At 39.7% G+C, this 14141-nt stretch overlaps 1 protein-coding gene across 9 annotated transcripts in view; it reads right to left on the reverse strand.

Annotated features, from left to right (window-relative positions):
- Window positions 1-13895, reverse strand: part of Rc3h2 (ring finger and CCCH-type domains 2) — a 47190-nt gene extending 33295 nt beyond the window's left edge. For 4 of the 9 annotated variants that reach the window (XM_040735567.1, XM_040735562.1, XM_040735571.1 and 1 more), the window contains exons 1-4: window positions 13682-13894; window positions 10994-11029; window positions 5971-6267; window positions 3172-3289 (exon numbers count right to left, since the gene is read on the reverse strand). In XM_040735567.1, the coding sequence (XP_040591501.1) occupies window positions 3172-3289; window positions 5971-6201 (349 nt within the window). In that variant the 5' untranslated portion in view covers window positions 6202-6267; window positions 10994-11029; window positions 13682-13894. Of the gene's footprint in view, window positions 1-3171; window positions 3290-5970; window positions 6268-10956; window positions 11030-13494; window positions 13659-13681 lie in introns of those variants that run through there. The other 5 variants (XM_040735568.1, XM_040735569.1, XM_040735564.1 and 2 more) reach the window with 4 other exon arrangements.
- Between the last annotated feature and the right edge of the window lie 246 nt (window positions 13896-14141).

Raw genomic sequence — 14141 nt, forward strand, 5'->3', positions numbered from 1 at the left:
GAGCCTAGTTCTTAAATACTTCAGATTTCATTTAAGTGTCTTGTTCTACAGGCTGGTATGTCCAAAGACATACTGGGATTTACTTTACTTTCACCTTTAAAAAAGTACCTGGTAAATTTACAGACAAATGAATACAAATTTGAACCTTAAAACATAACAAACATTGCACACAAGAAATGTATTGGCAGGTGGTGGTGCATACCTTCAATCCCAGCATCCCAGAGGCAGAGGCAGGTGGATCTCTGTGAGTTTGAGGCCAGTCTTGTCTACAGAGTGACTTCCAGGATAGGCAGGCCTACACAAAGAAACCCTGTCTCAAAAAAAAAAAAATATATATATATATATTTATATTTTATATATATATATATATTCCCTTCAGGGCACTGCTCAGAAATCCTCCCTCTTCTACATCATACATTTTTTTCCCTCTGCTTGATCATTTCCATCAGCAAAATACTTAACAACAAGTATGCAACCATTCCACCTAACTCAAAAATGTAGCTTTTTTTTCTCTTTTCCAGACAGGGTTTCTTTGCATAGGCTTTGCTGTTCTGTCCTGGAACTCATTCTGTAGACCAGGCTGGCCTTGAACTTGAGATCCACCTGCCTCTGCCTCCCGAGTGCTGGGATTAGAGGCTGCATCACCACAGCACTGCTTATAAGCAATTTTTTTTAAAGTGACTTTTCTTTTTTTACTAGTTGTCTTATTTCTTTACTTCCTTGTGTAGTAAATCTTCTATTATTGGCCTTTCTTCCTCACAGCTCCTATTTTGGTAGACATTCTGAATACATAGCCTAAGTCAGCCTTAAATATGCTATGTAGCCCAACTGCCTTCAACCTGGCTATCTTGTACATTTTCTATTATACACTATTTCCAACATCTTACTTAACAAGTATAGAAAACCTAATCCAATTCAAGGTTTTGCCAAACTATCTCTTACAACAAACTGCTCATCAAGATAATTACATCTACTTTGCTAAACCCATAGTTAATTCTGAACCCTTATTTCATTTGACTTTTCAGTAACATTCAATATGAATGACTTTAGTCTTTTAAGCACTTTATTTTGGTTTCCAGAATATTCCATTTTCTTAGTTTTCATCCTTCTAGTAGCCTTTGACAGCAGTTTTTAACCCCCAACCCTGATCTACAGTATTCAAGAGACTATCTTATAAGCTCGTTACTCAGATGATCCCATCCAGTCTCACTGCTCCATAAAACATTCATGCTATAATAATCCCCAAAGTAATAGCCATGCACCTCATGCTTAATTCAAAATTTATATATCTACTAGTTATTCAATCCCAGCTAAATGAATCTTAGACGTCTCAAACTTAATATAACCAAAACTGAACTTGAGCTTCTTGCCCAAGCCTGATCGACATGCACTATTCCAAAGCTGCAGCAACTCTCATTGCAGGTACTTAAGCAAAAACTACAGAAGTTACACTGGACTCTTCTGCTCTGTCTCTCAAATTCCAGATCTAGGGAACATTCTTGCTCTACCTCCAAATGTATCCAAACTTGATACCAAGCTCCATTTTTGTTAACAGTACCTCAATTGCTCAACTGTTCACTAATCCTTTTGTCCTTCCATACTGTCTCAAGACAACAGCCGACTCTCTTTCCAGCTCTTTACCCCATCCTCTTTCCTGTTGTTCCCCTGGGGCAGATAGGACTCTTCCTGTCTCCTGCTTCTCTTTTGTCTGCTCTCTCTGTCTCTTTACCTCTTTTCTCTTTCCTTCTCCCTCCCTCCCCTTTCTAATAAAATATCTCACCAAAAAGAGAGAACAGCTGAAGGAATCCTTTTCTTTCTTTTTTTTGGCCATCATTTTTTTTTAACATTCCAATCCCCATTCCCCCTCCCTCCTCTCTTCCTACCCCACCCACATCTGCTCCTCGGAAAGGGTAAGGTCTCTCCTAGGAAGTCTACTAAGTCTGTCCCATCATCTCCTTGAGGCACCTCTCCACACTGACACCTCTGTGTCTAGACTGAGTAAGGTTATCTCTCCATATAGAAAGGGCCAAAGTAATCCTTTTAACTTTAGCAAGTTATGTCACTACTCTGTTTAAAACCACTGCCCAACGTTGCTCAGAGCAAACGCTCAAGTCTTTAAATGATCTGAAAGTCAGTGTATCACCTTGCCTCATGATATTTCATCTTAACTTTTCTTGTAATACTGTCCTCACTCACAGTACTCCAAACACACTCTCTACTTGCCACAGGGTCAATACACTGGATGGCTATTCCAACTGACAAGAAAATACTTTGCCAGAATCTACTACAGTACCCACCTCATCTCTTTTACCTCAATTCAATTTCCAGAGCTATATTCTAAACAAAGGACTTCAGTAGACATTCTTAAAATCTGTAATCTGTCTTTATCCTCTCACCCTGACATTTTAACCTGAGTATTTTCCCTTTATTCCAATTCCCATTTACACTATATAAACTAATTCATCGTGCTGTTTATTATAATTTTCCTTTTATAGAAATACAAGTACGACATATAGGTCCAGGTTGTGTTTTCCTGTTTACTAAAGTATCTCAGGCATTCTAAGTCCACACTTTTTAATAGGCACAAAATAAATATTTGATTCATTCAATAACTATTATATTTGTAAGAAATAGATAGCTAATCACTGGAAAAGCAATGATAAACTACAATTCTGCTTTTGCCAAAGCAATTAAAATTATTTATTACAGTTATACACCCATCCAATAGACTGTGAACTCCATGACAGGCAGTAACTCTAGCCAACATTACGAGCTCAACACTTAACATCTGACCAAGTCTGTTTTTGTTTTTATTTTTTTTCCAGAGACAGGGTTTCTCTGTACTGTTTTGGAGGCTGTCCTGGAATTCACTCTGTAGATCAGGCTGGCCTCGAACTCACAGAGATCAGCCTGTCTCTGCCTCCAGAATGCTGGAGTTAAAGGTGTGCACTACCACTGCCCAGCCTCAAACACATCTTACATACTTATTAAAATGTCACTTACAAGCTGGGTGGTGGTGGCACACGCCTTTAATCCCAGCACTCGGGAGGCAGAGGCAGGCGAATCTCTGTGAGTTCGAGGCCAGGCTGGACCGACAGCCTCCAAAACAATACAGAGAAACCCTGTCTTGTAAAACCCAAAAAAAAAAAAAAAAAGTCACTTAAAACTTACCTTTACCGCCACTTAGTGGTTTTAAGTAGAGTGCCAAATCTTCAACGCATTTTTTTGCCACTTCATAGTGTTTATTCTCACCTAGACTACTTAATTTTATTGACTGATGATCTGGTACCTAAAAAATGAAAAAATTGCAGCGATACATTTATTTACCTCATGCAGCTTCTCTCTATATACCTGCTAGTAATCTTGGTGAGTATAAAATTGTTATACAAAGATACATCAAAGCCATTTAAGTGAACTTAAAATGAATATGGAAAGTTAACAGTATCTTGTCATTGTTAATCTTCAAAACAAAATTAAGAAAAAGAGTCAGGGATTCTGCCTTCACCCCATACTATTTAATACTGACTTCTACATGATTTACCTATTATTTTATACTTTATGACCTATGCCCCCTTGACAGAATGTAAGCACCAGAGATATAACTCAATGATGAGAATTCCCAACTTGCACATATGAAACCCTTGGTTTAATCCCCAGCACCAGAAGAATAAAAAAGTAAAAAATAAAACGTGGGTAAACGTGAGGCTCTGCTACACCTATGTGTGATCCTGAAAAAATTACTTAATTGGTTCATATCAATTTCTACATCTACAAAATGATGATGATTTATGTTTCATGTTATTATAAAAGTTCAATTCAGTCCAATACTGATATTTAAAGAACATTTCTCACGTGCCTACACTATGAACCAATCAATAATCAAAAGAGAAAATGTCTCGTCTCAAAGATAAGAGACAGCCAATAAATAAATAAATAAATAAATGAATACTATGTTAGAAATTGATGGGGGATGTCCTTCTGTATATATGCCTTCTGAATATGTTTCTCTTATATTGGTTGACGAATAAAACACTGTTTGGACAATAGAGGCAGGAAGATAGGAGGGACTAGGAGACGAAGAGAATTCTGGGAAAGATAGGCAGTGAGAGAGACTGCAGAGAGATGCCACATAGCTACCAAAGGAGAAACAGGTCTGGACATTCTCTGGTAAGCCAAGACCATGTGCAAATATATAGATTAATAAAAATGGGTTAATAATTAAGAAAGAGCTAGCCAATAAGAAGCCCTAGCCATTGGGAAACATATGTGGAACAAGAAAAGCAGAGAGAGCCAAGCAGTGATGGGGCACACCTTTGATCCCAGCACTCGGGAGGCAGAGGCAGGCGGATCTCTGTGAGCTTGAGGCCAGCCTGCTCTACAAAGCAAGTGCCAGGACAGCCTCCAAAACTACAGAGAAACCCTGTCTCGGGAAAAAAAAAAAAAAAGCCAACCACAATAACAAAAACCAAACAAACAAAATATGGAGAGGGCTGGAGAGATGGCTCAGTGGCTAAGAGTCCTCAAGGCTGTTCCACATGACCCAGGTTCAGTTCTAGCACGCATGTTGGGCAATTCAAATGGCCTATAACTCCAGTCTTAGGAATCTAACATCCTCTTTGGAACACTTGCACTCATGGGACATCACGAATACAGACACGCACAAATAAAGGTAAGTTTTTGGGGCTGTGACATTCCTACATATAGACAGACACACACAATTAAAAATAATAAAAATAAATTTTACAAAGGAAAGAACTGGAGAAGGGTTACAATTTATTGTATAGTCAGGATAAACTTCCCAGAGAACTGCAACATTTGTAAGTATTTCATTGTATTAATATACATAGCATATCTGAGAACTGGTTAGGAGGCCAAGATAGGTAGAGACAGAGAAGAGATGAACCTGAAAAGATGTATGTCACAATGCACACATCCATAGACTATTTCAAGCACTATCAATTACGCATTTACTCTGAAGGATTAAGACTATCTGAACTATAGCAGACAGACAATAGCTAGTATTATTGCAAAAAGCAAGTATTTTATTGGATCTTAAAGTGTTACTGTTGTCAAGAGACAGAATTATTCTATCATACATAAGGAAAAACATGTTACCAATTAAACCATGACACTATTGATTATGGAATCACTGTCTAGCTTGATTTTAAAGCAGTGAAAATAGATTTTGAGCATTAAAAGGACAACTTCACCTATCAAGATATTAAAGTAAATATAATGAATTGTTAAATTTCCTGAAAAAGCAAAGAAGCTTTATTAAACTGTAAACTCCTTGCTTTAGTTAGTTTTGTGTTTGTTGTTTTTGTAGACGTTGTTTTACTTGACATTTTAGAGACAGAATTTCCCTGTTTAGGCCAGACTGGCACTGAACTCTATCTTCTTTCCTGGAGCACCGAGTTCCCTGGCATGCCACTACTTTCTTGTTTAATATGTACCGTGCCATGCATGGAATTTCATCTTCTCATTTGTAAGTAGAGGTAATAGGTACCGATAGAGCTAAGGTAAGAATCAGAAATAACATTCAGAGTATTTATTTTCATATGTACCATGGAACAGGCACTAATCAAATAAAAGCTGTTTATCAAATCTAGGTTCTTGCTGAGAACTTTAGTTGGTTTGTTTCTATTTAAACCTTTGATTATAGTTTTCAGATGACTTAATACATAAATATAGTTATGTTCACATACAAACTGTTTCTCAACAACCATAGCACTGATATTCATAAATTCAGGCCTTGGTATTGAGAAAACAGAGGAGATAAAATTGTAATGGGATTCAATTTTTTGCTTAAGAATTTGTAGCATTAAGAAAAGTATTTTTAGGAATACCTCACAAAAAGTAAATAAACTAATACCTTTTAGGTTTCAACTACCCCTCAATATGCTCTGTACTGGCTAAGGAACTAGTTTTGACAACTGATACACTAAATCAGTAAAAACCCTGAACACTTACCTGGGCTCCAACTAACTGAAGCAGTGCAAAGTTGACAGGGAGCACATCAATGTCTGTGTTTATGGCAGTTTGGTCAAAAGGACACGCTTTTCGGTGAAGTTTATTCAAGCAGGTCTTGCAAACTGTATGTGAACAACCTAAACTGATGGGTTTGTGCACATTCTCATCAAATTCATTATAGCAGATTGGACAGGACAGGAACTCTGTCCATTGAGCTGCCTGCACAGGCATTGTGGAAGCTGATGCTCGGGTTAGCAGTCTAGCAGATCATTATTTTGTTGTGTAGTGTTTTATAAGCTGCAAATGAACAAAATTAAGAATTAACAATGTATTTATTAGTCATTCAGTTAACTTAAAATCAACTACCATCACTGCAGAATCTGAAACATTTCTGAATATAAACTTTAAAGGTCTCTATAAAAACAAATAAGAAACTATATGTTGACTGTGCTGACATTTTGTTTTTACTGTAACAGAGATTACCTGGAGATCAGAGTGCAGAGATAAGCTACTAGTTAGCCATGGAGGTCCAGCAGGGCTGGCTCACACCTTTAATCCCAGTACTGGGGGGGGGGGGAACGCAGAGAGATCTCTCAGAGTTCAAGGCTACCCTGGATTGCATAGATTGAATCTGTCTAAAATTAGAGAAACAGAGATCACAAAAAGGTGATCCCAGCACTTGGGAGATGGAGATAGAGTGATACAGCTGGGTGGAGAGAGGAATATAAGGCTGAAGGAGACAGGAACTCAAGGCAGTCTGAGGATTCATAGAGATAGAGCAGTCTAAGCAGTCCTAGTCTGAGGATCGACCCTTTATTCTGAGCATTGATAGAGGTAAGAACTCCAGTCACTGGCTGCTCTGTTTCTCTGATCCTTCAGCTTTCACCCCATAGTTTTTATTATTAAGAACAATTAGAATTTGTGCTAAATTTTGAAAATTTACCCAGAAGCAATTTAATATTACTCCTTTCAACTAAACTCTACTGATTGTTCATGTAATAGTAAACAAAACTTCTGTGTAGTTTTCTTCCTGAACAAAAACATATTTTAACATTCTATTTTTTATTACAATTTATGTTTTTATTTTGAACTAGTGTATGTTCACGTGTTTCTATGTATGTATGTGGCCCATGAATACCATGGTATGCTAGTCAGTTTTCTCCTTTCACCATGTGGGATCTGAGGATGACCACAAGTCATCAGGTTTGGCAGTAAACATCTTTACTATCTCGCTTGCCTTTTACATTCTGTCTTTTAAGAACACAAACTACAGCCAGACAGCGGTGGCACACACTTTTATCCCAGCACTTGGGAGGCAGAGGCAAGCTGAGGCCAGCCACCTGGTCTACAGAGCTAGACAGAGAAAGCCTGTCTTGAGAAGAAAAAAAAAAGAAAAGAAAAGAACACAAACTACTAGACTTAAAGTTACAAGTGTTTTCCTTGGAAAACTACTACCCCAAAATATACTGATAGGGCTTAATAGCTAGTAAGTTTCAGGAAATTATTGACCAAAACAACACTGTAGAGATGGGGATGTAGCTCAGTCATACAGTGTCTGTTCAGCAGGCAGGAAGTCCTGACTCAATTCCTAGCATCACAATATCACAACAAACAACACTTTACACTTCAGTGTGAAAAGTCACCCTGTCACTTAAAGGAGTAAGTCTGTGGTTAGGATATGCCTCAGAAGCTAAGTGAGTTACTGAAAATCTACAGACAAGACTGTGATGACACAGGTGTTGCCTATAAATGAAAGAATGATGCCAAACTAAAGCAAAGGATATATTGTCTAGGTCATTAAGATGGCTCAGCAAGTAAAGACACTTGCTGCTAAACTTGACAACCTGTGCTCAACCCCTAGAACACTGCAGGAGAGAACCAACTTCCACAAGTTGTCCATTAACATGCAGTGTTACATTCAACTCCTCCCCACAAAGTAAAACACAAAAAATAAAAATTATCTAAAATTTTTTGTCATAGTTCATTATAATATTTTTGACAAAAGTGTATGTCTGGGGCTGGAGAGATGGCTCAGAGGTTAAGCACACTGGCTGTTCTTCCAAAGGTCCTAAGTTCAATTCCCAGCAACCACATGGTGGCTCACAACCATCTATAGTGAAATCTGGTGCCCTCTTCCGGCCTGCAAGGATACATACAATGTACACACAGTGAATAAAAAAAGTCTTAGAGAAAGAAAAAAAAAAAGTGTGTCTGCATCCAAAACTTGTCAGACCCATATAATTGCAGAGCTGTCTAGTGCCTCTGGAGCACTGTCCTGATGATCTAGGGAAACCAAGGACAGTCAGTTCTTAGTTTGTTGTTGCCCAGCAGCCTATGAGACCCTCACTCAGCAGAGTTAGTATCTGTCTGAGAAATACCACTTCATGTTGTTCTCTTTAAATAATTCTAAGCAGAAAATAGGAAAATACAAAATGTCTACCTTTGTACTGATTATCGTAGGCACATAGAAAAATAACTATGAGGGAATCATGTATTTCCTTGTTGAATAGTTGCATAGCATTTAGTAAAATAAAGCAAGAATCAAAATCTAAACTATATTATTTAATTCATAAATCCTCGAGGTTTTCCATTTTAAAACTATGTAAAGCCAAGTGGTGGCTCACGCCTTTTATCCCAGCACTAGGGAGGCAGAGAGGCAGGCGGACCTCTGTGAGGTCAGCCTGGTCTACAGCCTGATCTACAGATCGAGTTCCAGGACAGATTCCAAAGGTACAGCCAGGACTGTTAACACAGAGTCTCAAAAAACAAAAATCTTATATCTGAAAAAGCCTGACAAAGGCCATCAGGTAAACAACAAATCTAGTAGGGATTTAGAGTAATTGAACAGCCAATACTTTATCTCATACAAATGTTTACCAACCAAATATTAGACATACAGAACACTTTAAAGAGTAATAAGTATCAGGCTAGAAAACGTAAAAATGAGCACTCCCTAGTACCCCAAGAGGAAAACCATCAAAAACTCTAGTGGCTCTTACTGTACTTCAATATTTTCAAAAATTAAAAATTCTTAGTAAACACAAATTACAGGTCAAACTATATATATATATAAAAAAAGCATCCCATACAATGCACAAATCTTCACTAAACAGCTCTAATGAAGAAAAAATGTGGATATTGTTTTTCAGACTGTAGAATTATAAATCCAGGCAAAAAGATAAATTTCGTCTTAAGTCTACAACTGGAGCTCTGAACTGATAACATGAAGTGGTATTTCTCAGACAGATACTAACTCTGCTGAGTGAGGGTCTCATAGAGTGCAAGGCAACAACAAACTAAGAACTGACTGTCCCTAGTTTCCCTAGATCATCAGGACAGTGCTCCAGAGGCACTAGACAGCTCTGCGATTATACGCATATACAGACACACACCACCAGAGCTTTTAATAGTGTTGACAAGTTTAGTTCATATTTAGAAACTAAATAAATGCCTCCAACAAGTAAAGACATCAAACTTTGACAATAGCTACCAAGTTTTTCTCCTGCTGTATGTGAGATTCTAACAGCAAACTTAGAAACTACACTTTACTTATATGATTTGATTCCTAAGAATGTTTTCCTTTTGTATGGTAATCACTAAATTTTAATAAATTCATTAGTAAGAAATTAAGATTTTTATCCAAAACAGAAATTTACATAGCCCATTAAAATACTTCACTAGTGACAAAATTGGAATTTCAACTCTATTAAAAGGTACTTTTTCAGGCCGGGCGTTGGTGGCGCACACCTTTAATCCCAGCACTCGGGAGGCAGAGGCAGGCGGATCTCTGTGAGTTCGAGACCAGCCTGGACTACCAAGTGAGTTCCAGGACAGCCTCCAAAGCCACAGAGAAACCCTGTCTCAAAAAACCAAAAAAAAAAAAAAAAGGTACTTTTTCTTCTGGTTTTCTGAGACAGGGTTTGTCTGTGTACTCCTGGCTGTCCTGGAACTTACTCTGTACATCAGGCTGGCCTCAAACTCACAGAAATATCCCTGCCTCTGTCTCCTGAGTGTTGGGATGAAAAGTGTGTGTCACCATGCCAGACAAAAGGTATTTTATTAAGCTTATCTACAAAATACTCCTATAAGAAATGAGTCTATTAATTTTATATTTTAAGAGAAGCATGTAAATGAACAATGGAAAGTTAAGTATATTAATTTATAGAACATTTAGGCTTACAGTGATGCATTTTAACAATGACTTGACTCATTGAATATCTTAATTGCTGCTTTTTGTTGTTACTTTTTTTGAGACAGGGTTATTATGTAAAACAGTCCTGGCTGTTCTGGAACTCACTCTGTAAACCAGGCTGATCTCGAACTCACTGAGATCCACCTGCTTCTGTCTCACAAGTGCTGGGATCAAAGGCGTGCGCCACCACAGCCCAGCGACTGCTGCTAACATTTATAGTGACCAGAAGTATTTATTTCTAAATATATTTTTCCAAATGGATTAAAAAGCCCAAAAGTCTAGATGACTACAGAAATTGAGAAACTAAATAAATGCCTCTAAAATTTAAAGAAAAGCTCTGTATCAATCTTTGACAATAACTCTTGAGTTATTGAAAAGGAGTAACATAAAGCACAGGAGGGAAACACCAAATTAGAAGTGGAACCTGAAACACTCAGATCTCCAAGCTGTGAGCTCTGTGCTGTGAAACCAAACTCATGATATACAAAGAGTAACAGAATTGTCTAACAGATGCAAATTACAAACTTCTTTACCAAAATAAACAGCATGCTAGCTAAACACTTTAATTTTCGGTTACTTATATTACACAATCATTTCAGGACCATAACACTTTTAAAAAGTCAGAGTATGAGTGTATATGACTTTGTTCACTGCATTGTTAACACATAGTATTTTGTAATTACTTTTATAAAAACACACTTAGAAGTTAGTTCATTATTTACACTTGAGTACGATAAGCTACTGAAATGGACTGCACCAGTACTTCCCTACATAGAACCTATCAAAGTAATTACTTTGGTCAGGGATGTGGCTCAGTGGTAGAACACTTGCCTAATGCTTGTGAAGCTTTAAATTCAATCCCCGGTACTGCAAAACAAAACACAGCACAACACAGATTTAGATTTACATTCATATGGAAAGCATCAAAAGTACATAAGACTTAACCTAAAAGCAAGCAAACAAGCAAAAGCTAAGGGAAATTACCTGTAAATTCTATGGCTCAGTACTCAAGGACAACAGAGTTTGGAGAAAAAAGGAGCAGTATCACAATGTCAAAAACTATTTGTTTAAAGCTATGAAACAGATGAGATCAAGTTTTACTCCTCAAATTATGGGTTGAACCAAGTTTTTAAAACAACATAGAACTTTCAATGAATTATAATAGAAAAAAAAACTTCCAATTTTAACTAACAAAGTTCTTCTTTAGTGATGGCTAGATCTGAAAAAATACCTTGTGATAGAACTTTATTATGTGTTGTAACACTAGATAACCTCATCTTTCTTATTACTAAAGTCCTTCTTAGCCCTCTAATTATTCTGACTCTAAAAGTATCAGGAAAGTTTTTGGTTCTGCATGGATTTATTTATTGTGTCACTGCATGGCAGTTGACCCCTATAAGTACTCAGGAAGTTCAGGGCAAGAGAGTGGACAAGTTCAAGGCTAGCCTGGGCTACACAGTGAGTTCCAGGCCAACCTGGGTTAGAATTAGAAAAACTCAATCACAAATATGAAATTGACAACATTCATGCAACTGGGTGCAATTCATTTTTAATTTCCGATTAGCTTTATTTTTCCACAGGCTTCCTTTTTCAACACTAGGAAGTGAAACTTCAACCCAGTCCAAGCAAACATAAGCAAGCACTTATTACAGCTTCATTACCGCCAGGCATGGTGGTGCACACCTTTAGTCCCAGCACACATGAGGCAAAGGGAGACGATCACTGTGAGTTCCAGACCAGCCTGGTCTACACAGTGAGCTCCAAGACAGTCAGGGCCACATAGAAGGGACCTTGTCTCAAAAAATAAAACAAATTAATAAACAAAAGAGCCTTGTTACAAATTTATAGCATTCTTAGCAATCACACAATGCTGAAGTTCTAGTTTTAAATATAAAATCCTGAGTGTAGAGAAAAATGCTTTTGCCAACTGGGCAGCAGCAAATTAGAAACGTAGAAACCATTAACAACGAACATTAAGTCTTCTGCATGTCAGACTAACACAATAATAACAGGTCCAAAAGTAAATCAAAGGCTCCTATAATGAACTAGACTGCAAATATTCTCAAAGAATAAAATCCTGCTTGAATCATGATGTCTGCCTTTTCTAAACAAGAGTGGGCAACGGATTTAACATTTTGTTCTTCTAGCAATTTTCCAGACTCTGAAATCTGGGGAAACAAGAATCCCCAAATTAATGACAACAACAACTGGGCCTTTAGTAGGATGTAATGATCTCTTTTTTTTTTTTCTTCAAGAATTGACTGTTAGTAAACAACTTTAGACAGGATGCTGGGGTCATAACAGTGATGTAGTTTTTAAAACCAGGTAAAAGGGAGAAATAGGGGAATCCACAAACTATTCTTGATAATTCCAAGTCGTAGGCTGTGTATACACTTAAGACTACTGGACCCACAAACTAAAACACTTGTTTCTTTCCTTCTGGGTCAAATTATATCATTTTAGTGTGTCATTCATTGTTAGCTCTCTCATATTAACTGAAAGTTTTACCAGAACTTTAAAGTGTGACTAGCAAAAAGAGATAATAAGATTCCTTAAACATTTTATTGGGAATACAAAGACACTAACCACAGTGGGTCAGGGTGAGAAATTACTACAAAGGGTCCTAGGTTAAGAGGGCAGTAGGATGAAGAAGAACGGAGATGGAGTGTAAACAAAGATGAAAGAAAGGTTGAGAACCGCTGACTTTGATTATTTACGTCTGTGATTACTGGTGACTATTTTGGTGTGAAGGCTGTGTCTGCCAGTATCTTAAAACTCTGGTGGTTTCGAGAATGGAAATGACAGCTATCCTTTTCTCCTTCCTTCTTGAAGGCTAAGGACAGAGGTAAGTACGGCTGTTTCTCTGAGAAACAAAGATGCTTTCCACCATTCTCCTAAGATGGTGGAAGAGTCTCCTCAAGAGGCTTCCCCAAGGAAAATAAGACGAAAGAGGGAAAGAAAGCTACGGCAGAATTCCCTGGCTGTGCTTCAAGCCACATCCCCTGCGCACCCCCTCTGGTCCAGCCGGCTCCCTCCAGGGAGGTGAAGCCCTCCCTGGGCATTGTTTGACCCGGGTCCCTATTTACACCACGCAGATCGCCTCCACCATCCGTGCGCTGGGGTCTCGGGAAACCCGAGGCTGAAAGAGGAAACGCTAGGACGGGACGTGATCTCAGGGAGCTCTTCGGAAGCCCCTCTTCCTAACTGGGATAAGCAAAGAAGGAAGCCGGCCTCTGCTCGGGTGGGCTCCTCGGTGTTCAGGGGCGTCCCTTCAGCCGGTGTCGGAAGAAGGTGGCCATTTGAGCGTTTCGCTTCTCATCCAAAAGCCCTACCGGAGCGAGGGGCCTCTTCGGGGCCCGGGTTCCGCCAAGTGTCAGGTGCGGCCCGCGGCTCCCAGCCCTCGGGCACCGGCGGCCACCATGCACAGGCCGCCGGGGCAGAGACATCTCCCCGCCCCACCTCTGGGGACCGGGCAGCGGAGCCGGGGCCCCAGCCGCAACGTGCCCGCCCCCGCCCTACCTGAGGGGCCCGGGCGGGGTCGCTAAGGGCCGCTCCCGGGGGCCCCGCGACGGCGCGGCTCGGCGACGGAGGCGCCTCGTCTCGCCGGGGCAGAGCTCGGCGGCGGTTTCAGGGCCTCAAACTCCATCGGGAGCTACAGGGACAGCCCCGTTGGCGGCGGCGAAGGCCGCGGCGGGGCCTCCTCCTCCTCCCTCCCTCCGCCTCCTCCTCCTTCTCCTCCTCCTCCTCACCACGGAGGCGGACCTGGAGGGATCCCGACCTAGCTCTCGCGAGAAGATACTGTTCACTTCGCGCGAGATTACACAAGACCGGGAGTTGGGGTGGAAGGGATGCGTAGTGCCCCCCAACCCCCCTAAACTGCGCATCAGTTTCCCTCTGAAGAAGAGAGCCACCCCAGTCACATGACAGGGGAGCCCCAGAGTACTGTGGGAGATGCTGGAAGGACGAGGCGCGCCACAGA

This window comes from Mesocricetus auratus, unplaced genomic scaffold (genome assembly GCF_017639785.1).
Source record: "Mesocricetus auratus isolate SY011 unplaced genomic scaffold, BCM_Maur_2.0 Super-Scaffold_100047, whole genome shotgun sequence".
In the NCBI taxonomy this organism is placed as follows: Eukaryota; Metazoa; Chordata; class Mammalia; order Rodentia; family Cricetidae; genus Mesocricetus; species Mesocricetus auratus.